The 25,114-nt window shown below is 43.4% G+C and overlaps 1 protein-coding gene across 4 annotated transcripts in view; it reads right to left on the reverse strand.

The window, feature by feature from the left end:
- The window catches only part of FOXN2 (forkhead box N2), a 118,957-nt gene that overhangs the window by 44,897 nt on the left and 48,946 nt on the right, over positions 1-25,114 (reverse strand). For all 4 annotated transcript variants that reach the window (XM_032769115.2, XM_032769108.2, XM_032769110.2 and 1 more), the window contains one exon: positions 17,073-17,623. In XM_032769115.2, the coding sequence (XP_032625006.1) occupies positions 17,073-17,609 (537 nt within the window). In that variant the 5' untranslated portion in view covers positions 17,610-17,623. The remainder of the gene's footprint in view (positions 1-17,072; positions 17,624-25,114) is intronic.

Below are 25,114 nucleotides of genomic sequence, written 5' to 3' on the forward strand. Positions count from 1 at the left end.
TCCAAATGTTTCAGACCAGGCCCCGGCAGAGAAGCCTGGGAGCTTGATTGGTGTGGATATCAATATCTGGTTTAGTTATGTAAAGTAGCTTTTCCATGCAGGGAAGTTATGATTACCCCCGCCATTCCTTAAGTTTGTAGGTGGTTTGGTTTGGTTTTTTAATTAAACTTTTAGGGTTTGGGAATAAGTAGAACTGAAGAGAAGGAATTAAAACAAATTACTATGGCAAACCAATTCACACAATTAATCCTGTATGTTTGAAAGATTCTTGACAGAGAAATCATCACCCTAGACAGAGGAGAATGCCTTGACAACAATTCCACACAGTTGAGGAGAAAATAACCTGTTTTCCATCTCTTCTTCCTCTTCCCCTGGTTCTGATAGGCACAGCTCACCTTCCTCCTGGGATGAAGATAAACGAAGATTATCTGTTCTTTCTGTGCCTTTGGATATCTTGGGTACCTCTATTTATATGGTAGGTGATCAGACAATGAATCTGGGAAGAACAGATATCAAGATCTGGGATTTGAAGATTCAGAATGCTCACCCAGAAGCTCCATGTGAGTGAAATGCAGAGTCTGAGCTCAGGATTAGCTTTTCCTTCTTTGTCCAGAGATCCTTACTGGACTTTTTGCATGTTGAGAAAGAGGACTCCAAAGGAAGTTTGTTCATAGATATTTTCATTTAGAGGAACACCTTTTAGAAACAGATTTAGGCTCATTCAGTTTGGGTTTAGAGGTGGAAGGAGAGTCTTCCCTCTCTTTAAAGAAATGCTCCCTACTGTTACTGGGGGCTGAGGGAGAGGGTGTTGGGGGGTGAAGGAGGGAGGAACTCTGTTAAAATTCCAGGATGCTTTCGGTGATGAAGAACTATTTGAACAGGCTGCTGGGATAGTCACACCTAAATTAGAAAACATGAATGACGGTATATTTCCAGTTTGTAACTAGAAAAACAAATACATACACCACATGATGTTTGAGGCAGAAGGAGGAAGAGAAATTCCTTCTAGATAGTTGAGAAGGAACACAGGTACCCTTGAGTCCTGATAAATCACTTGCCCCTAGAGAGAAGCTGGTGTGCTGCTTTCTCTTCACTCCTGGTTGAGTAAGTGATAACAGTAGGGCCACTGCTCTTTGAACCACTGCTGAGAGAACCCCAATAGAAGCCAGATGTCTAATTCAGATGCTCCATTAACCAATTTTGGGCAATTTTGTGCCTTCCTCCATGTGCCAGAGATCTCATGAGCCTGCTAAGGATCTCAGCAGGTAATACAGACTTTGTTCTCTATACTGGGCTGCAGGGAGTTTGTGGAAGTGCAACATTTTGTGAAGGGTTGGAGGCAGGAAATGAAAGGTGTCAGACAACAAATCAAGAAAAAGCAGCTTCTTGCTCCTTTAGAAGAACATAAATTTGGTAAAAATCACAGCACTGCAATTAGAACCTTGTTGGAAAGAATAATGGTAGGGTTCCATTGATGATCATATAGCTGAGTACAGTGTTATAAGTCTGGTCTGTCTCCAAGCATATACAAGAGGAAGAACTCACTGTGAAGATTTTGGGACATAAAAGCAGGGTTCAAATTTTGAGCGTACACACTGGTATGGCATACCAGCACCTCTTTCATGCTACCTTCTTATTCTGCAGAATGTAAGCCTTCCATTTTAAAAAAAAAGAATCTCTAACTATTCTGGTTGCTGAAATAGCCTTGAAAACATGAACTGAGTGTAACTGATGCCGTGATACCTGCTTGCATTTGCAGTATCTGAAACATCTCTGGGGGTCCTAACTCAGAGATCCAGTGATAATAACATTAACATTTACAGTATTAACTATTTCACTGGTCATCAAAGCACATACAAAAGGAGAGGGAGGGTTCTATTCTGAAGATCTACACAATATACTGTGTGTGACATCTCATTTTGGCACCATCAGTGAGTGGGCTTAGGAGATACCACTTTTCACCACCCCACCAGTAAAGAAGGAGCCGAGCCCAAAGTGCCTAGCAGATTCCACAAGACATGTGATGTCTCCCAAATGGAGCAAAGCTCGAGTAGTACCCAGTGGATTTACCATGGGATAGCCTGGTATGAAATGTCCCATGGGGAAAGCCAAGCCTAAGTAGCCTATGAAAAGAACAATGAGCTGGAGGAGCCCAGTGTGCATGATCATAGTTTGAACATCCGCAGAATCTACTGATTCTCATTGGTGGAGCTTATTTGGTAGGAGAAGCTTGGAAGAGTACCACCATAGTTTCTCCCCCATCCCCGCACAGTATGACCCTTGCATAAAGCTGACAGAAAATAAGAGTTTTAATTAGAGCTGGTCAGGAACTTTCCCACTCAAAACATTTTTTCCACCCGTCAATGTCATTTTGTCAAAACTGAAACTGTTTGCAGGAACAGCCAGTTTCATAAAATCTCCCAATCAAAAAAGTTTTGAGATTGTCAAAATGCCCTGTTTTGACATTTTCAAAACAAAATGTTTCATTTTGGGAAGGCACCATGACTTTTCATTTCAAAATTTTACTTAATTTACACTCAGAAAGACTTAAAATGACTGAAAATAAAACATTTTGAAATTATAGAAATAAAACATATTGCTTGGCTTGATCAGGAATTTTTTTTCATCAGTAGTTTGTGAAAAAATTCAAGATTGACTTTTGTTCTGATTTGATTTGGGATGGGAAAGATTTTTGATGTCTCAATATTTGTGGGATGGGAAAATCATTTCCCCTCTCAGCTGTAGTAGTTTTAATGCTTACTGTTGAATAATTGTTGGAAAGTGGATGCTTTTGAAAATCGTGTTCTGTTTTTTTAAATGTTTTCACTTCTCTGGAGACTACTAAACTATGGAATTCATAGGAACTTGGGGAAAATGTTCCTGTGAAATACATTTGTATGCTCTCTCTGTTGGGGAATGATAAGATCTTTTCTGTATTTTATCTCCTCTTTCCAACTAGACGGGTCACAACTAGTAATAACAATTCTGATTCTCGTCTCACATCAGTTTTACACAGGTATAACTCCATTGACTCAATGGAATTACTCCTGATTTGCACTACGGAGAGAGAAGAATCAGACCATCTGTAGTTCCTGCTGCCAATATGTAAGATATTCAAGGTGTGATTGGTGACTACTGAAGTGAGAGATTTTCCAGATTGGCAACATCTTTGTTTAAAGGAGAAAAACCACACACTAGACACAAGGGACACAAGGGATGTATTGGGTGAGTTCAAAACATAGTACCTCTGCATATTAGACAACCATACCCTCAAGTGATGGTTTGCTTGCAGTTGGTTATGGTGACTCTCTCAACTCTCATTAGTGGCTTCAAGTAGCTGCAGTTAATGGGAGTTTTGCGAGGGACTTCTCCAGGTGAAGGAGGAGCAATTACATGACCCTTTGGGTAAGTTTGTCATCTGTCTCTGTCTGTCTATCTTGAGGGGAGGGGGGTTGCTTGCTGCTGCACTGAAATATACCCTGTGGTCTGTTTGTCTGGGGGACCATGTGCTGACCATGTGGGTGTTGAGCCTACAGCCTGCTAAGCAAGACTGAGAGCTCCTTAACGAGGCTTTGATACCTAAGCCCTTAACCAAGGCCCGGGGCTACTCAGGAAAACCATGGCTTTAAAAAGCCCGTTCCTAAGCCACCAGAGGAGCTAGCGAACAGGGGAGTTTTGTAGGGGGGAGTATACTGGGGGAGTGGGGGACTAGATACACATTACATTCCTTAAACTTAAGCCACACAAAAAACCCTGATAAAAACAAAACCTCTACAAAGGAACTAACTTCAAGAGTGAAAAGAGAATGCAGGCAGAAGTCCAGCAACAGAGTGGAGGCTATCCAGTTTACTGAACCCAATACAGCATATAGGATTACCTGCCCTACGAGCAGGTGGCTTATGTGTGCATTCAGTGCAAGGAGCTCCAGGCCCTCAGAGACCATGTCTGGGCTTTGGAGAACAGGATGGCTGAGCTGGAGGAGATAAGGGAGACAGAGAGGTACATAGATGAGACTTTCCGGGACACAGTAGAATGGTCCCATCCCCCTGTCTGACAGCCTCTGTGTGGCTGAGGAGGATGAAAGTCGCAGGAAAGGAGAACATTCAACTGGAGCAGAAGGAAACAATCCCATAGTTGGGACCCTCCTTCCAGATGACTTTGTGGTATCCTCTCGCACTGAGGATACCTCTCTGGAGGAGGGAACTCCAGTTATTAGGAAGAGACAGGTATTAGTAATGGGCGATTCGATCATTAGAAACACAGATAGCTGGGTTTGAGATGACCAGGAGAACTGCATGGTGACTTGCCTGCCTGGTGCAAAGGTTGTAGATCTCTCAAGACATCTAGATAAACTTATGTGTAGTGCTGGGGAAGAGCCAGTGGTCATGGTACCAATGACATAGCGGGGGATAGGAAACAGATCCCGGAGGCCAAGTTTAGGCTGCTAGGTAAGAGATTGAGGACCAGGACCTCCATGGTAGCATTCTCTGAAATGCTTCCAGTTCCATGCACAGGATCAGTTAGACAGGCAGAACTGCAGGGTCTCAATGCGTGGATGAGACGATGGTGTAGGGAGGAGGGGCTTAGATTCATTAAGAACTGGGGAAACTTTTGGGAAAAGGGGAGCCTACACGGGAAGGATGAGCTCCACCTAAACCAAAATGGAACCGGATAGCTGGCACCTAAAAATTAAAAAGGTTATAAAGCAGTTCTTAAACTAAGGGCTGGGGGAAAGCCAACAGGTGCAGAGGAGCACGTGGTTCAGACAGAGCCATTCCTTAGGGCAGGATCTACTAAATGAGATTGTCTATGTCCTAGTAAGGAGCAGAGGCTGGAAGATGATAAAATACAGGGAGGATCTGATGAGAAACAGTCAAATGAAAAAAAGTCTCATTCAATTATAGTATGTAGTGGCAGACAGCTAGAAAGTGACAAGTTTTGAAAGTGCTTCTATACCAATGCTAGAAGTCTAAATAATAAGATGGGTGAACTAGAGAGCCTCGCATTAAATGAGGATATTGATATAACAAGCATCACAGAAACTTGGGAATGAGGATAATCAACGGGACACAGTAATACCAGGGTACAAAATATATCGGAAGATCAGAACAGGTCATGCTGGTGGGGGAGTGGCACTATGTGTGAAAGAAAACATAGCATCAAATGAAGAAAAAATCTTAAAATGAACCAAACTATACCAGAGAATCTCTATGGATAGTAATTCCATGCTCTAATAATAATATAGCCGAAGGGATAGATTACCGACCACCTGACCAGGATGGTGACAGTGACTATGAAATGCTCAGGTGTCATTAGAGGAGGTTTTGGAACAAATTGATAAACTAAATAGTAATAGTCACCAGGACCAGATGGTATTCACACAAGAGTTCTGAAGGAACTGAAATGTGAAACTGCAGGACTACTAACTGTAGTCCGCAACCTATCATTTAAATCAGCATCTGTACCAAATGACTGGAGGATGGATGGAGGATAGTTAATGTGGCGCTAATTTTTAAAAAGGGTTCAAGAGGTGATCGTGGCAATTACAAGCTAGTAAACCTGACTTCAGTACCGGGCAAATTGGTTGAAACTATAGTAAAGAATAAAATTGTCAGATGCACAGATGAACATAATTTGTTGGGAGAATAGTCAACATGGTTTTTGTAAAGGGAAATCATGCCTCACCAATCTACTAGAATACTTTGAGCATGTGGACAAGGGGGATACAGTGGATACAGTGTATTTAGGTTTTCAGAAAGCCTTCAACAAAGTCCCTCACCAAAGGCTAATAAGTAAAGTAAGCAGTCATGGGATAAGAGGGAAGGTCGTCTCATGGACTGGTAACTGGTTAAATGAAGAAAGTGTAGGAATAAATGGTCAGTTTTCAGAATGGAGAGAGGTAAATAGTGGTGTCCCCCAGGGGTCTGTACTGGGCCCAGTTCTATTCAACATATTCATAAACGATCTGGAACAAGTGGTAAACAGTCAGGTGGCAAAATTTGCAGATGATACAAAACTATTCAAGACAGTTAAGTCCAAAGCAGTCTGCAAAGAGGTACAAAAGGATCTCACAAAATTGGGTGACTGGGCAACAAAATGGCAGTGAAATTCAGTATTGACAAATGCAAAGTAATGCACACTGGAAAACATAATCCCAACTATATGTATAAAATGATGGGGTCTAAATTAGTTGTTAGCACTCAAGAAAGAGATCTCGAATGTTTTCAGAGAACTATCCAAAATGACTCAACTCAATGTGCAGCGGCAGTCAAAAAAGTGAACAGAATGTTGGGAATCATTATGAAAGGGATAGATAATAAGACAGAAAATATCATATTGCCTCTATATAAATCCATGCCCACATCTTGAATACTGTATGTAGATATAGTCACTCCATCTCAAAAAAGAGATATTGGAATTGGAAAAGGTTCAGAAAAGGGCAACAAAAATTATTAGGGGTATTGAGCATCTGCCATATGAGGAGAGATTAATAAGACTGGGACTTTTCAGCTTGGAAAAAAGATGACTAAGGGGGGATATGACAGAGGTCTATAAAACCATGACTAATTGGAGAAAGTAAACGAGGAAGTGTTACTTACTCCTTCTCATAACACAAGAACTAGGCGTCACCAAATGAAATTAATAGGCAGCAGGTTTAAAACAAACAAAAGGAAATATTTTTTCACCCAACGCACAGTAAAACTGTGGAACTCCTTGCCAGAGGATGTTGTGAAGGCCAAGACTATAACAGGGTTAAAAAAAACCCCTAGATAAATTCATAGAGGCTATTAGCTGGCTACTAGCCAGGACGGGCAGGGATGGTGTCCCTAGCCTTTGTTTGCCAGAAGCTGGGAATGGGCGACAGGGGATGGATCACCTGATAATTACCTGTTCGGCTCATTCCCTCTGGGGTACCTAGCATTGACCACTGTTGGAAGACAGGATACTGGGCTAGATGGACCTTTGGTCTGACCCAGTATGGCTGTTCTTATGTTCTTATGTGGCCTGCAGTACCACACCCCAGAATCTTACCTCCACTGGCATACTAAACCTAGTGATATCAGCTAGTAGCGATCATTAGTCAAAGGGTGTATATGGCCTTCCAAATGCACATTATCTCCTACAACAAAGATGGTAATATAACTTCCAAAATATAACATTGGCAGAAACGGTGCTGGAGCATGCTAGTGAATAGCTTTAGAGCAGCGCTGAAGACAGATTATAATACACTGGTCAACCACAAAAAAACAAGGAGTCATGATCAAACACCTAGTGAATACTGGACCATAGAAACTGAATGAAGAATGCAAAAGAAAATAAAACATGCCAGCTCAGTCATCATTCAGACAAACCAAGTGTGCATTCACTGCAGAAACCAAAGCAGAGGTAAAGAGTGCAATTAAAAAAAAAAACAGTATGCAGAATATGGAATTACGTGATGAACTCAAAGGCTCTTAGCCTTTATTGGAATATGGAACGTAAGAACATTATACAAAGCTGGAGTATTTATGGTAATGATGCACGAGTTGAAAAGACAGGAGCGGGAAATCATCAGTGATTGCAAAAAGAAATGGGAACGAAAAAGAGAATTCTACCATGATTAACACATGATATTGACTTCAGGAAAATAAAATGGTAGACATAGGATGGAACTGCATTGTGCTAAAGCCAAAGAAAAGCCAGGATCTTACGGCATTTAACCTGCAAATTCTCCATATGCTGCAGGCAATATTCAGAATCAAATCCAGTGCAGTCATAGTATTACAAGTATATGCACTGACCTCAGCAGCGCGCAAGAAAGAAACTGACTAATTTTACAGCTACAGAAAACAATACAACAGGTTTCAAGACAAAACATGTTGTTGGTTACGGAAGATTTTAATGAGAAAGTAGGATCAAACTGGAATTTCTGAACAATAGGCAGATTTTGACTTGGTCAAGAAAATGGAAGTGGAGAAAGGCAGAAATTTAGTAGCCAAAGTAACAACCTGGTGATGATAAACACACTTTTTCAACAAGAAAGCTGCAGAGAATGTGGACTTGGATGTCACCTGATGGGCAAACAAAGAACATGATAGATTTTGCACATGTGACTCACAGATGGAAATTGAGTGTGTGTATAGATCATTTGCCGCTGTTATCAGATCAGATCATATGTTGTTGGCATCAGTGAGGCTGAGGCTGAGAGTAACTGAAAAAGTGCTAAGAACTAAGACCTGAAAGAGCCAAATATGAGGGAAAAAATACAAAGCAGCAATGCGGAAAATGAACTTTGAAGAGACGTGGAATAGGGTAAAAGAGACCAGTTCAACAAGTGTAGGGCTATAAGGCCTAAATGATGAAAACAAGGTGTATAATGGATGGAGTTGAGTTGCAGAGGAGTGACAAGGATAGGAAGCTGAAGGAAAATAAAAAAGAAGACTCAAGATAAAACAGAAAGCTGAGAGAGAAATTACTAGATAATTGAATAATACTAAGAAGCAGAAGAATATGTAAAGAGAAACATGACACTGCAGTCATATTGCAAGATAAGAGAACTGAGTGGGACACAAGTGGAAGATGTCAGCAGTGAAAGATAAGCGGGGCAAAAAATTGAGGATGAACAAGAACAGAATAAATGATGCAAAGAATACTTTGAAGAGCTGTGCAACGTACATAAAACTGTAGATGAAACTCTCCCGGAAAAGCTTCCCACTATAAATGAGGAAGAGCAGATACTGGAATTCTTAGTAGTAGTAAAGATCTCGACAGGAAGTTTGAAAAAGGAAAAGGTGCTGCAAAGTGACAACATAATCAGAGCTGTTGCAAGCAGGTGAGGAATACACGATAAGGGCAATGCACAAGCTATTCAACAAGATTTACAAGCAAGCACAAGTGCCAAACATGGGGAAAATGATAATAGTATCGATCTATTAAAAAGGTGATAATGAGAGAGTCCAAAAACTAGTAAGGAATCAATTTATTGAAAGTTCCAGGAAATGCATTCACCAAGACATTGCAGAGGAGAATAAGGGTATGTTGACACTGCAACCTAAGCCCAGGGTTAATGAGACTGTAGTCAGCTCACCCATGGTAGGGAAATACGGGCTTGAGCATCTACATTGTATTTTAACTCTAGGTTAAGAATTTTCTGACCCATGCTTGAACATAGGGCTCTGGCACCCACACTGCAATGCTCAGACCTGAGTCAAAGTAACCATATCCATTTCCCTAGTGCCACTCCCCAAAATGTGGCCACTCTAGCACTAGGATTGTGGTGCACTGTGGGGAAATTTTACTTCCCGCCCTGCACATTACCAAGAAACAGATCACTTTGCAAAGGACTTGATCGTTTCTCTCTCCACTGCAAACCCAAGAGGATCTCTGATCGTGTGCTTGCAGATTGGTGATCAGAACAGAATGGGTTAATGTTGACCTGAAGTGCTACCATTTGCAAAGGGGGTGTGGCTTCCATTTTCAATAGTGTGGACTGCAAATTGTTGGATAGAGAGGATGAAGGAAGTTGTCTCATGGAATTGCGGGATACTTCCAGATGTCTCCCGAGATCTGAGTCAAGCAGGGCTGTGTCTACACTGCAAAGCAACATGGCTTGGACTCTCCAGCCCTGCAGCGTCCTGGGAACCTGGGTCTGAGCCCTGGGTTAGCACAATTGCAGTGTAGATGCAAGGGAGGTTAGCTTTGAGCCCGGACTCAAGCATGGGCTTACATTGCAGTGTAGAGATATTCTAAGAGGTATTTGTATGCTGTGCCTGAAGAGGAACAGGCTGTATTTAGTCCAAGCTGAAGACAGATATCACAGTAGTATACCAAACACAACTAAACATATTATAAATGCCGGAGGTGCTGTAAAAAGACTTTTGATGCCATAACCCTTTTCCACACATGCTAAGTCTTGAGAATGTAGGACATCCTTGAGAAAATGATCAAGCTGATAAAAATATCTAGAGAAAGTCAAGGAGTGTGATGAAAGTAAACAGAAAGCTAATGGAATGGTTCAGGTTGACCACAGGAGTGAGACAAGGATGAACACTATCACCAGATTTGTTCAACATGGTATTGGAAGCAGCAATGGCTGTAGCACTGAGAGATGAAATAAGAGGAGTCATGGTATGTGGAAGGTCAATCTTAGATTTGTAGATGATATAGAACTGATAGCACTGACTAAGTAGTAGGTACAGAGAATAACTGCCAAAGTAGACTGGGATAGCAGAAAATCTGGACTGAAGATCAACAGAGAAGACAAAAACTATGGCAACTGGAAGACAAGAGTAAAAGATAAAAATCAAAGTCAGAGACAAAGAACAAGAACAAACAGAAAAAAACTGTGTGCCTTAGAGGACTAGTATCAAAGAATCAGAATTCTGACAAGGATATTAAAAGAAGAATCAGACTAGCTGCTCCTGTGTTCAGAAAATTCTGTAAGATCTGGAAGACTAAAGACATTTTGATAAAGACAAAGATAAGTGTCTATGAGACAACTGTCATGTTGATACTGCCATATGGGTCAGAATGTTGAAATACGAGGTAAGCTGATGAATGTAAGCTGATGAATTACACAAATGCTCTAGCTGAGGGGAATACTGTGAGTTTCAAGAAAGCACAAAATAAAAAACAAAGTGATAGGAAACGGATAGGGCAAAAAATAATGCTGTTACAGAAGATTCAAGAAAGATTACTGAGATGGTTTGGACATGTGTCAGGAATGGTCCTGGAAAGGATACCATGGCATGGCAATACACACCAAAGTACAAGGAACTAGAAATAGAGAACGAGTGAGGATGCACTGGATAGAAATGGTGAAGAATGACACAGAAAAAGGTTTAAAGGTGAATGAAGCCATGAAGCTGATACAAGACAGAAAGTGGTGGGAGGACTTAATTTAGCCCCGTCAACTTTGCTGAGCTGATGGACAGAAATCAAAGAAGAAAGAAGAAGAATCCAGAATCCCAAATACCTTACTATTTTGTCAGACACCTCTAGTTCCATTTGTAATATGTCAACATTTAGTTAGCATGACCTGCAGGCTATCATCTTAGATTCCCTGAAGAGAGATTAGACACAAGCTTCCCCTTCCATGTTTGATTGCTCTGATTAAAATTGACATGTACGTGTTCAAAATAAAACAGGACCATAATCCTAAATGTATGTTCTTAATGCTTCCAATGACTAGCCTAAGACGCAAACAATAGATTGACTTGATTATTTTTTCTTCTTTTGAAATGGATGACATCCTTCTCTGCCACAACCGGCTGGCTCCTCAAGCAATCTTCCTTCATTTGCCATTTAGTGACATCACAGTCACTACTGAATTATGGGAGCCTGGAGGCTGTGAGTGCATGTAGGTATATAACATTCAGCTAGGTACAGTCTACAGTAGTAAATACAAACGCTTGTGCACAGTTTGACACTAACCTGACTCCATACATACAGTCCAAGTCTAAGCTCTCTTGTAGCACTCGGTGGTGATTGTAATATCACAGCACAGCATGGTAGGAATGAATCAATGAATTTTTTAATTCTGTCTTTTAAATGCAAATTTGGTGCTTGTTGTCGTAGCCCTAAAGCCTCTATTCGAATATGGTGTCTGTATGGCCAATTGCACTGGTCTACAATTTTTGAGAAGTCATCTGCTTCAGAGATAAAATGTGGTATTTATTATGTATTTTGATGTGCTGAATTCAAATATGACAATTAAAACAACTAATTGGCTACTGTTTCTAAGATATTTAAGTTTTTACATTTTATGTCTATGTATATTGTGTAGATAGTAGAGTTTGATCATAAAATTGGTAAACCAGGTCTTTTCATTGTGTTTATGGTTTGCTTTACATTGATAATATTTCACCTGTGCCTGGTGTATGTACACTTTAAAAAAATCAGCAAAGGTTATATAAAATTAAAATTTATTATGAACACAAAAGGCAAAAAAAAACTTTATTTGGGGTTAACATAAGTTTAACCCTTTTCTATTTTTTCCAGTTGGGGGGTTCTTCTATTTTTCCCGGCCCCAAACTTTTTCTTTTGGGCTTGTCTCTTGTATTCATTAAATTGGCACATCTCTTGTCACTGTCAACAATAGTCTGCAAGCATTGATGGGCTCCATTTGACCCCTTGTAGCGTTTCTCCATGTGCAATGTCCTGCGTGAAATCGCTCGCCTGCTCGTCCTCATGCTCGCAGTTCGGTGGGGAAAAAGATTCTAGATTGGAGGCGCTGCAAAAATATGTTTCCTTAGTACATGTTTTGCCAACCAAGGCTTTTGTACGCCTTGAGGAGGTTTTCCACCAACAACCTTGTTAGTTGTTTGCCCTTGTTGTTTTCCGCGAGGAATATATTGCACACTAACTGAAGGCTTTCCATGCCTCTTTCCTTGCACGCAGTGCACGGTTCAATGCATCTCTCCGAGAAGTTCACGAATCTGAAGGACCAAAACAAAGACACCTTCCTTTAGTCTTAGCTTCACTTAACCTTGGAAATGTTTTCCAGGAGTACTTGGTGAAAGCTGCTCTGTGGTTGTGCATGGCCTGACAAAGTTCTCATCAGACCCAGCTTTTATGTGTAAGGGTGGTAACAAAATCTTCCTTGATTCAACATTAGGTGGATGCTGGATACGCTTTTCCTCCCCCAGGCTTCCAATGACTGCCGGAGTGGCCAATCTTTCGTGGATGTCTGGTAGTGGAATCTCTTGCACACTATTTCCCATTCGCAGAGAAAACAGCAGTACTTTGTGTATTGCAGTCTTGCAACAAGCAAAAAAGCAACATCTTCAAATTGCCACCAAAGCTGCATGATGTTGGTCATTAGTTCTATGCACCTCAAAGTTGCTTTTCATGTTTCATAGCTTTCTTCATATGGACCTGCAGGACCACTTGGGAATTGATGGCAAACCATTGCCAGTTATGCAGCAAAACAGCTGTTTTAAGACTCAAAATCTTTGATGAATCAATGACAGTCTCCACTCATCTGGATCATGAACGAAGTTGAGAGGCCTGCCATCACACCATGATGTTGTTGCAGGCTAACAAGATCACCTTCCATGAAGAGGGATGGGACAGATCCTTTTGATGGTCACGGAAATGGAAACCCTTAAACATCACCTGCAGGAAGATTCCACTGCTGTAGTCTGGAGCCCAACACCTAGACTAGAGCCAATCAACAATTTTAAGCATCATTTTCGTTCTCAGTGACCCAGAATTAGTAAAGTTTGACTACATTTATTTCAGAAGCATTTTGGCTGTAGAGCAGTGTTGTTGGTCATCTAAAGGTCACACTGGTACCGTGTGCAACATCGGGGTGCTGTGTGCTACCTTAAGGTGCGGTGTGCAACATTATAGTGCCGTGTGCATTTTCACGCTCTTTTTGCCTGGCCATCTAAGGGTCAGGCTAGTGCCGTGTGCATAATACCAGCGTACCATGAGCAAAGGAATCCAGTCTGACCAATTGTAGTTCAGTTCAAACGGTCAGATTAGGGTCGTGTGCAAAACCATGCTAGTGTGCTGGGTGCAGCTTCTAGTAGCGTCTAGTGTGCTGTGTGCAGATTCTATCTATGTAGAGGGCACCAGATCGGAACCTGGAAGGTGAAGGAGCTAGGGACCAATCAGATGCTGACACAAGTAAGAGAGCCTTCGAATAAAACCATACCTCACGCCAAAATCTGCAGGAGTATCCACACCCTGACTGAAGGACCCCTTCAGCCAGGGGTCTCCTCCGGATATAGCCGGCTCGGGACGTGACATTTATTTTTTCCAAATTACCTTCTACTAATTCGTCATGCTTCTGGTGTCTGTACTGCTGGTCAGCTGTGTCTGGAATACGATACTTGCATTCTAATTTTCTGTAAATACTCTGTGCTTTGCTTAGCCTCTTCTCTTTTTTCCCTCCCTTATTGGGTACAGAACTGTATACATTGTTGTTATTTGGCGTAAAGTTGTGTATATACAGTATATGAGAGCTGAATTGTTGTATTAACAGCTATTGTAGCTAGTTGGTGTATTTTATAGTATTTGGTTAATGTGCGCACAGTTCATTTAATTTGGTGTATTTATTTTAATTCTTAGGGAGCAGTTAGTTTTAAACTATTTGGTTCCTTGTTAATGGATGTAAATAGATTGTTTCAAGTTGTGTAAACGTTATTGTTCTAATAATACTGCTAGTTGGTAAAAGTGCTCCTCCCCAGCCCAAGCTGTGATTTTCTCCCTGTTAATAAACGGCCATGTGGTGTTTTGAAGTTTCAATTTGTCTGGTTTTAATTTTCCTCTCTCGATTAAAAATTCACCCGAACTCGCATTAGGGTCAGACACTTGTGAAAGTGAAAGACTACTTTAATTAAATTCAGGCATAGTGGGAGCAGATGATGTTCTGGCTTCTTCATGCAATACAGCTCCTTCAACATACTTCAGTACTTGTCTGAAGCATTACTACTTATTCAAATACAGGCCTTTTCGAAGCAGAGATTGTCAGTCATGCCAGATAGTTTGTCACAATGTGGATTTCAACATTGTGAATTGTGACAGACTACTGTTGTCTAGTACAGCAGTTCTCAAACTGTGGGTTGGGACCCCAAAGTGGGTTGCGACCCTGTTTTAATAGGGTCACCAGGACTGTCTTAGACTTGCTGGGGCCCAGGGCCAAAGCACAAGGCCCAACCACCAGAGGCCAAAGCTTAAGCCTGAGGGCTTCAGTCCTGGGCAGCAGAGCTCAGATTACAGGTCCCCTGCCAGAGGCTGAAGCCCTTGGGCTTTGGCTTTGCCCCTGCCTGCCCCCATCCAGGGTTGTGTGCTCAGGCTTTGGCCCCCCCAACCTGGGACAGCAGGACTTATGCGGGCTCAGGCTTTGGTCTCCCCTCCTGGGGTCATGTAGTAATTGTTGTTGTCAGAAGGGGCTCGGGGTGCAATGAAGTTTGAGAACCCAGGGTGGTCTAGTAAATAGAGGATAATTCTCTACTCAAGAGCTGGCTCCCTGTGGAACAAAATCGCTGGTCACATGGCTCAGCACAGACATTTTTCTGAATAATGCCTTCTCTCCAACTGCCTTTCTTCAAAAAATAAAGAAAAGTGGACCTTTACTTACTGTACTGTGCATTAGATTATTTGACACTATTCCTAGTGTAAATGGCAATTATGTTTTGATTTGCCTTCTATAAAGAAAATGTGTTCATTTAGGGATTTTTAATTTTTTTATTAAAATGACAGCATGTTCAATTAGGGGGCAGAGGGCTTCTATTAGTATTAACAGTAAGAAAATATTGAATCTTTACTAATTTTCACTTTGTGATTTAAGACTGCACTGAAACTGAGTCCAGGGAATCCGAGCGCCTATACTTCTTTTTCAAGAGAAAATAAAGCACTTTTCCTAAAGCAACCTGAAATATTTCTTAGTGTTCCACTTGAACAAGGAGAAAATGATGCAGATATTGAAATAAATGAAATTTAAGAGAAATAAAAGCATACAACAAAGAATACAGGCAAACTAACTTGAGCAGAGACATTGTATCTGAAAATGAATGTTAGTAAATCATATGATTACATACAAAGAAAGCTATGTTAAAAATGGATAAGGTTGCAAAGTCAAGCACTGACAAATTAAAAAATGCCAGAATTAAGGTTGACTGGGAAACTTTAATTTAGCTCCCCTTTTTCCCCACAGGATCTCTGACTCCAGAAATTCCATCATGTGAAGCCACACTAATGGAGTAGAATCGTAGCAATAGACAAGGATGTAATACTGGCAAGTCTCATCTTATGCGGGGGTTCCATTCCGCAGTTAGTGCGTAAAGCGAAAACCACATATAGTGAAACACTCATTAAGTTGAATGGTGGGAGGAATTGCCCACACTACAGATGTAGTTTTTATATTGTTATTTTTCTTTTTTTTCCTTGTTTTTGCCGACCGTGCAAAGCTGAATTCACGCATGTTAAATGCATCAAAGATGCGACTTGCCAGTACACACATTACCCTGAGGTTCACAGCTATTTGCTAGATAGCAGAAGAATGTTGAGAATAAGGAATCCTAGGTTCTATTTCCAGGTTCCGGAAGACATGCAGTCTAGTAGTCACAGACTCTTGTGTCTTGTCTCATTCTGTTCCTGTAGGCTTTGCTCCTAAACCCTTGGCTCTTGTGCCTGCTAACTTTCCATTGTTACTCCTCCTGCCAGGCTCTGTCCCCTTTTCCCAGCCTGCCTCTGGTTCCTCTCTCTGCTCCTCACCCCTCTATGTCAGATAGGTTGCTTCCTCAGTTTCCTCCATGCTGCTGGAATGTCAGCAAGAAGAGCATGGAGAAGATAAAATAAACAATGTTCCTGCTCTCAGTACTGGTGCCTGTTACCACAGTAGTCCCTCATTCCTGAGAGCATCAATTGCAGGAAACTCCTGCCTAGCTCCTAGGATGGTCCACGCTCACTGTAAACAGAATCTTTACAGATTTTAGCTGTCATACTCTAATAATCCCCAACTAAGCACATGCAAACAAGTGATTTTTTTTTTTAGGGGCTTATAACTCAGCTATGTCTGAGCAGATTTTCACAAGCACAGCAAAACACATCTCTCCAGCACCAAGGGAGCCCCCTCGCCAGTTTAAAGATTCCAAAGCCTGGAAGCATGAGAATTTCAAGAATTTTTTGACATAGGCAAAGCATTTTTTTCCCCAAACCTAGTTTTCAGAAACAACTGAGCTATTTTTGTTGAAATTGAAAACAAACAAACGAACACCCTGAGCCTGAAATTTCAGCCCAAACTTGTTAGGCAAAGTTACAAGCAACTGAACATAGGGCCTTCTAAGGAAAGTGCTAGGCAACTTTAACTACAGCTGTCACTGCCAGCTTTGCTTATGACATTGCTAAATAAAAATACTGTATGAAATAAGATACATGCACCTTATGACAAGTGGCATTTCCAAGTTGCATTTGGAGTTGCCAAAAAAAATGCTATAAATGTAAAATATTATTTCAATATACCAGTATATCTAATGTTAGTCCAATATACCCACTAAAAAATTCCTTAAAAACAAACAAAACAGCCTTTTTCATTTCCCAATACACTTTATATCTGTTAAAAACATTTTTTCCATACATCTCACCTTGCCATGGCTTCTCTCCACCTTTTGGAAACATTTATTCAAGGAAAGATTGTGTCGAACAGAGTTCTTCCACCCTGTGGGTGCTGTGGCAAAGTATGGGAAGCGTTCCAGAATCCAGCTGTAGATTTCTTTGACTGGCAAACTTTTATTAGGAGAATGTTCAATAGCCATGTAAATGAGAAGGCTAAAGGAATAAGGAGGTTTGGAAGTGGCTGATATTTTTTCCAGATTCTGGTAGCAGGATGGTGAGAAAGATGGCACGTTATCACCCTCAATGTCATATATAGGACTAACAATTGGAAGACCCTCACTTCCAAGACTGAAGTATGTTAGAAGATTAGTACTTTCATGAAGCCAGTTCAAATTTGTGAGCTCATCATCTGCTGATTCACTGTCCACTAACGTGGCCTTCGGCCTAGCAGCATCAACTGCTTCAGGCAAGCTTCCCATTCTGTAAATCTGTCTTAATCCTGCAGCCTTTTCTGCTTCGGGTGCTTCAGCTTTCTTATCTGGAGTCATTCCAGTTATTGGACCCATTTAATTTTACTTGTCTATAACAAAGAAAACAATTATAAATCAATGTAAGTCTTAAAAATCTTATCCAACTGCAGCCACTAAGCCAACAAAATCAAAGGAAATTCAGTATTGTATTTCCTCTATCCTCCTCAGTCACTATAGTTAAGGCAACCTTTTAGTCATGGGTATTTTTAGTAAAAATCATGGACAGGTCACAGGCAGTAAACAAAAATTCACAGCCCATAGAATCATAGAATATCAGTGTTGCAAGGAATCTCAGGAGGTCCCCTACTCAAAGCAGGACCAATTCCCAACTAAATCATCCCAGCCAGGGCTTTGTCAAGCCTGACTTTAAAAACCTCTAAGGAAGGAGATTCCACCACCTCCCTGGGTAACCCATTCCAGTGCTTTACCACCCTCCTAGTGAAAAAGTTTTTCCTAATATCCAACCTAAACCTTCCCCACTGCAACTTGAGACCATTACTCCTTGTTCTGTCATTGGTACCACCTGGCACTCTTAGATCAGCTGAGTATCCCAAACCTGCTAAGACAACCTCGTGACCTCTCACTAAATGTCAAGTCTCGGAAACCCCTCTTAAAAATGATATTTCCGGGATTTTCTCCTTTACTGCGTAACCAAATTATAAAAAGCAGTGATCTTGGAAATATAAAATTTCGTTTTGCGGACCTGCTTACTTACACACTCTGTGCCTTCTTACGCCACACGCCCCGCCTTCCGCCCTGCGCAAGGAGAGACTGAGGGACGCGGATTTCGATCGGGCGGATGCCCGCGGCCGCGGAAAGTGGGCGAGTCCCTCGCCGAGGTAGGGCTGCTGCAGCCCCCCTGACAGGGCGCCGGAACCGATTTTATCGATTACAGTATTTTTTTGCATTTATGAAACGACGCAAGCAACTTTCTCCAAGATCTCACTTTAATAGCTTGTATCGCTTCTCGCCAGTAAACCTGTTATACAGACAGGCTCCTATGTATCAAGAGTATCAGTTGTGTGAAACAGCATGAACGGTTATTTAAGAAGCCAATCAAAGAGTTCCTCCTACATACGATCAGTCGAGCAGTTCAGCAAAACACACTTACAATAAGCTTTAACTGTTCTTTATATATTTTTAAAACAATACGGCTGCCATTTAATTTTGCAAAAACAGCAAAAATATCACCTGACCCTTTCCATTTCGTTAAAGGAGTCTTGAAGTTAAAGTTCCCTCATGTGGGTGATCTGCTTGCTTATTGCTTTCTCTTGGAGAATTAGGCGGGGCTCCATGCTTCGGTCCATGGTCCCCGGGATCCCTACGGACAGCTCTCTGGGTGCTTTCCGCCATTTAGGGATTATATTCCAGAACCCCTTGTAACATTCTTGAACCCTCAGAGGTTTCACAAACCCCAGTTGGGAAAACACTGGTGCTAGATCCTCCTTCTCTGGGACCCCCCTCTCACGTAGCTGAGCAGCTATCAAATCCCCCTCATTCTTCTTTCTGCCAGACTAACAACAATCCCAGTTCCCTGAGCTCTCCCGTAAGTCCTGGTGTTCCACCCCTTCAATCTTTTGATGCCCTCCACTGACTCTTTCCAATTTTCTCCACACTCTTCTTGTATGTGGGGCTAAAAACTGGACTCAGTACTCAGATGAGGCATCACCAATGTCAAATAGAGGGAATGATCCATGCGCGACTCTGCTGCAATGCCCTACTTGTACAGCCAAAATGCCGTTGCCTCTTTGCAACAAGAAGCACCATGGTGACTCTATTCCGCTTCTTCATCCAGCTGTAACCCCTAGGTCCTTTTTGCAGAACTGCTGCCTACCATTCGATCCCTGTCTGTAGCAGTATTGAGTATTTTTCCTCCTAGAGTTGGCAGGACTCTGCCTTGCTCCTTGTTAACCTTCACAGGTTCTTTGCCCAGTCCTCTAATTTGTCTAGGTCCCTCTGTATCCTGTCCCTACCCTCCAGCGTATCTACCACTTCTCCCAGATTAGCGTCATCTGCAAACTTGCTGAGAGTGCAGTCCATGCCATCCTCCAGATCATTAATGAAGATATTGAACAAAACCAGCTCCAGGCCCAACCCTTGGGCACTCCACTTGATACCGGCTGTCAACTAGACATGGAGCCATTGATCAGTACTTGCTGAGCCCAATGATCTAGCCTGCTTTCTATCCACCTTACAGTCCGTGACCTGTCCATGACTTGTGCTATAGATCTGTAACTAAAACTTGGGCTGGGAGGGCTGCAGGTGCTCTGGAGGGGTGGTTTGGGGGGTGCCGCAGGCAGTGACATACAGCCCGGGACCCCCACTGGTGCGGAGGGTGGGACACGACACAGCGCTCCCTGTGCCCCTACAGCTGCCCCTGCCACAATCTCCAGCTCTGCAGCTCCCATTGGCAGAGAACTGTAGCCAATGAAAGCTGCGGAGGGTGGCACCTCTTGGCAGAGGCAGCGCACAGAGGCCCCTGGCCCCTCCACCTAGGAGCTGAAGGGACATGCCAGCCGCTTCCGAGGAGTCTCTCCCGGTCTTCCCCCATGGTAAGCATTACCTCGCACCCCAACCCCCTGCCTCAGCCCTGATCCCCCTTCCACCCCCAAACTGCCCCAGCAGCAGCTGGTGCGGCTGGCCCAGGAGCTGCCTGATCTGCTCAGGCAGCCCCAGAGCCAGCCACACCGGCAGCTGCAGAAGTCATGACTTCCATGACAGACACACAGCCTTAACTATAATATATTTACAAATGTGTTGGGGTATAGTTATCAAAGGCCTGGGACCATCTGAACCCAGGGCCACTGATGGTGGGGGGAGGCAAGTGGGGCAATTTGCCCCAGACCCCTAGGGGCCCCCATGAGAATATAATATTCTATAATATTGCAACTTTTTTTAATGGAAGGGGCCCCCGAAATTGCTTTGCCCCAGGCCCCCTGAATCCCCTGGGCAGCTCTGTCTGAACCTTTGTGAAATTGTCTCAACCAGGGGTTAAACTCCCATTGGTTTGTGACTGGGTCCTCATTACTGAACTTATGCTAACTATTTGGAAATTGCTATACCTTACTAGATACAACAGGAGTGGCTATATTGAGATCACCTTCTGTAAAGTGGGTCTGCACAACAAAATGAGAGAAGCACTGAATAAGTGGTCTCTAATATGTTCAGTTCTCCCATTAACTGTTTAATTACATTATTATATTACAAATTAACCCTCCTTATAAATGTTTTTATTTCCCCCCTTAGGACTTAAACTGCAGGTGAAGCTGTGATCTTAGGGCCACTCTACACTAATGGGATCATGTCCAGTGAATCAGTGTTTTGATGCACCCATCAGACATAGTTTCAGTTAATACACTTTAGCACAACCATACTCCAGTGGTGTTTGGCTGTCCACATGACCAAGATGCACAAAGTGTTTGCAACAGTGTATTTTAGGAAAATCTGGTCAGCTATCCCATATCGTCTCAGATGCTAGAACCAGGCGATAGGATTGTAGGTGATTTTCAAGATCATTCTGAACCACCTGGCACATAGGGTTCTGGAAATTTTGTACTAATCCAGATTGCACCAACAGTGCAGAGCCTATTTGGTTGTTCTCTGCCCCCTACATAACACCACTGTGTTCTACAACCTCAGATCATTCTATTTTGTGAATATTTGGCATTGAGCATACCAATATTCTTTAAATGAGTTAACATCGGCTGGATTGGCAAATTCCATGATGCCAGAATTTTCAAGAATTCCAATTAAAAGGAAACTTTCCTCCCTCCATATCAGGGAATTCAATGCAATAGCAAAGTGGGGACAGTGTGACAGAATGACCAGAGTGCTCCCTGTAACACACATCATGCAATGCACGTGGGATTTACTACCCCAAAGAGAACCTAGGAACCAGCAGAGCTGGCCAGCTCTGTTAGATAGATCTACTCCCATCTCCAAAGTCATATTAGTATGTGGTTCCAGCTCAACAATCCTGCTACATCCCTGCTCAACAGTGGGGTTGTAATATTGTACACCTGCAATTAGGAACTATGTGTCTGGAAATGAACCATGCATCAAGATAACCAAGAGAAAATCTGTTTACAAACTTAGTAAAATGTTATAGTGTATATAAATCCTTAGTCCAGTTCCTAGTGGGAAAGTGTATAGATGTCACCAAAACCAATAGACAAATAGCCACTCTTAGGGTTGATATAGACTGAAAAGTTACATTGGTATAGCTATGACTCTGAAGGGTATGAAAAATCCACACTCTGAGATTGGTGGGCAAACTTTTTGGCCTGAGGGCCACATCTGGGTATGGAAATTGTATGGTGGGCCATGAATGCTCATGAAATTGGGGGTTGCGGTGCAGCAGGGCGTGAAGGCTCTGGTTGGAGGTGCAGGCTCTGGGGTGGGGCTGGGTGACAGGTGTGGAGTGCAGGATGGGGCTGCAGGCAGATCAGAGGGGTTCGGAGTATGGGAAGGGGCTCTGGGTGGGGGCAGAAGGATTTGGAGTGCGGGAGAGCGCTCTGGGCTAGAGTAGAGGGGTTGGGGTGTGGGGGGGAGTGGGTGAGAGCTCCAGCTGGGGGTGTGGACTCTGGGGTGGGGCTGGGGATGAGGGGTTTGGGGTGCAGGAGGGGGCTCCAGGCTGGGACCGAGAGGTTCAGCGGGTGATCATGGCTGGGGCAGGGGGTTGGGGCATGAGAGGAGGTCAGGAGTGCGAGCTCCAGGCAGCGCTTACCTCAAGCAGCTCCCGGAAGCAGCAGCACGTCCCACCGCTGGCTCCCATGCAGAGGTGGGGCGCCAGCCAGGTGGCTCTATGTGCTGCCCCATCCACAACTGCCGCCCCTGCAGCTCCCATTGGGTGCAGTTCCCGGCCAATGGGAGCTGCAGAGCCGGCACTTGGGGCAGTGGCAGCGTGTGGAGCCCCCTGCTGCCCCTCCATGTAGGAACTGGAGGGGGAACATGCCACTGCTTCTGGGAGCCAGACATCCAACCCACCAGGTCTTTTAATCCGGTCAGCAAGCCCCCGACTCCGCTCCCCACCCTTGCTCTGAGAGATGTAGTTAAGCTGACCTAACCCCAGTATAGACAGCACTACTTCAAAGGAAGAATTCTGTCAATCAAGCTACCGCCTCCTGTGGAGGTGGATTACCTACAGTGATGGAAGAACCCCACCCTTCTCTGTAGTAAGTGTTGACACTGAAGTGCTACAGCTATCCCACTGTAGCATTTAAAGTGTAGCGTGGCATGGCACCTCCTTCGTCTCGCCAGACTTAGCATTTCTCTCTCTGCAATGACCTGTGGTAACCCCTTTTCAGTTAATAGGGAAGAGGGCCTTTAACATTCTGGGGCTAATATAGCACCCTCTTGCAGTCATACAGCCTGACTTTCACAGTAGACAACATAGCTTTATTGAAAATCTCAAAGATGCCATGGACTTAATCATTATGGAGATTAAAATTCACTCCCAGCACAGCCATTTCTTACAGTTTGTGCAAAGAGACAAATTCAGCGTGATTCATATTGCATCAACAACTGATTATGTGTCAAAATGTCATCACACCATGAACCAATGCTTCTACATGACGTTTTCCAGACTCTGTCAGAAAGATTATTGTACCCATCAATATTTCACAAGCAGATGCAGGATCATAAAAGATAGAAGTGATCCTAGGAAACTGACATAAATGTCAACTAAGGAATACTCATATCAGAATCTTACATATTGTTTTGTTAATCAGAGGATAGGTAGAAACTGGTAGGATGCCCTTATACAAACTGTGATGAGAAAACCTCCGTGACTAAATCGCAGCCTATGTTGTAGCCAGCTGTGACATTACGCTCCATATTCCTTCTGCCTCCGCAGGTGGCAAGGGACCTCCATGACTTCAGCCTGCGCTGGCTGGCTGGGAGCTGCCTACGAGGCAGAAAGCTGCAAGGTACCCCCCGCAGCTCCTGGCCTCTGCGGTTGGAGTGGGGAGCCCCCTCGCTGCTCCCTGCAACATGGGTGGCAGGGGGGATCCACCGCTCCTGGCCGCTGGAGGCAGCAGAGGGAACCCCGCAGCAGGGGAATCCCCACTGCTCACAGCTGCACTGCTCCCCACCGCAGGGTGAATACCCGCTGCTCATGGCCGCTCCATGCACTGCGGGCGGCAGGGGAGATCCACGGAGCTCCCAGCCACCGCGGGCGGCAAGAGGAACCCCCATCGCTCCCTGCTGCTGGCAGATCCCCACCATCGCAGCTGCCCAGCCTACCCATTTTGTCTTGGGTATTTTTAGTAAAAGTTACGGACAGGTCACACTTTCATGAATTTTTTATTATTGCCCGTGACCTGTCCATGACTTTTACTAAAAAGATCTGTGATAAAAACTTAACCTTAGTGATGAGACATGCGAAGTCGTATCAACAAAGAAATTTGCATGTTGCCTCAAGGACAAGCATAGCCACTTGACTGCCCTTATTTTAGAGAAGCAGGGTGGAAATGTTTATGTTACATAGCCATGCATGACTATCTGTGGAGAAAACCTGCAGTATTTTTTGAGTGGAAGTACATAGGTCCAGCATACTCTATGAGTGCCAACTCTAGAGCCCAACCATAATAACCAGATACCTCAATTGGGGTAAAACCCCAAGGAAAGCCCTATGCTTACCATGCTCCAATTATACTGCATACAATAGGAATTTCAGAAGCACAAACTACGGAGGAAAACTAACAAGAAAATTCCCTTCTGTGACACTACACCCCATATTCCTCATAGAGATATTATTATGATACAATTATGGCATATTATGATGTATTTTATGCAAGAAAGCTTGTGAGACATCATTGAAAAGGTTATGATTTACTGAATACGATTATCCTATTTGTATGTATGTATCATTTTTGTATCTGAAGTTAGAAATATTGACTATGTATCTGTATTTCAAATGTGTTTACACTTGGAGAATGCCCACAAGGCAAAGGCTCTCAGTCTAGATGGCTGGCTGGGAATGGCCCAATCAGGTTAATGAGCCATTAGGAGAAAACAATAGCTCGTAGAAGAAGCTTATCTCCTGGAGGGAGGGGCCCTCCCTGAGGACACTACAAACAGCCTCAGAGTGACGGCACCTGTGACACTACAGGGACATGTGACCAGGTCACCTGGTGCTGGACTCCACCTTCGGATATTAGTATTTTTCCACTGGCTGGTGTGGGAACTAAGCTTTGAAACAAAAGCTATATAAGACCAGGGCCGCCCAGAGGATCCAGGGGACCTGTGGCAAAGCGAGAGAGCTGCGGCGCTTGTACTCACCCAGCGGCTGTCTGGGTCTTTGGTGGCATTTCGGCGGCGGGGGGCCCTTGAGTTGCTCCGCATCTTCAGCAGCACTGAAGGGCCCCCCCAACACTGAAGACCCAGACTGCCGCCGGGCCAGGGCTCACGGGGCCTTTGCGGGGTCCAAGACCTGGGGCAAATTGCCCCAGTTGCCCCCCACTCTGGGCAGCCCTGTATAAGGCAAGGGAGTGACATCATAGATTCATAGATTCATAGACTCTAGGACTGGAAGGGACCTC

The sequence above is a fragment of the Chelonoidis abingdonii genome, chromosome 3 (genome assembly GCF_003597395.2).
Source record: "Chelonoidis abingdonii isolate Lonesome George chromosome 3, CheloAbing_2.0, whole genome shotgun sequence".
NCBI classification, from domain to species: Eukaryota; Metazoa; Chordata; order Testudines; family Testudinidae; genus Chelonoidis; species Chelonoidis abingdonii.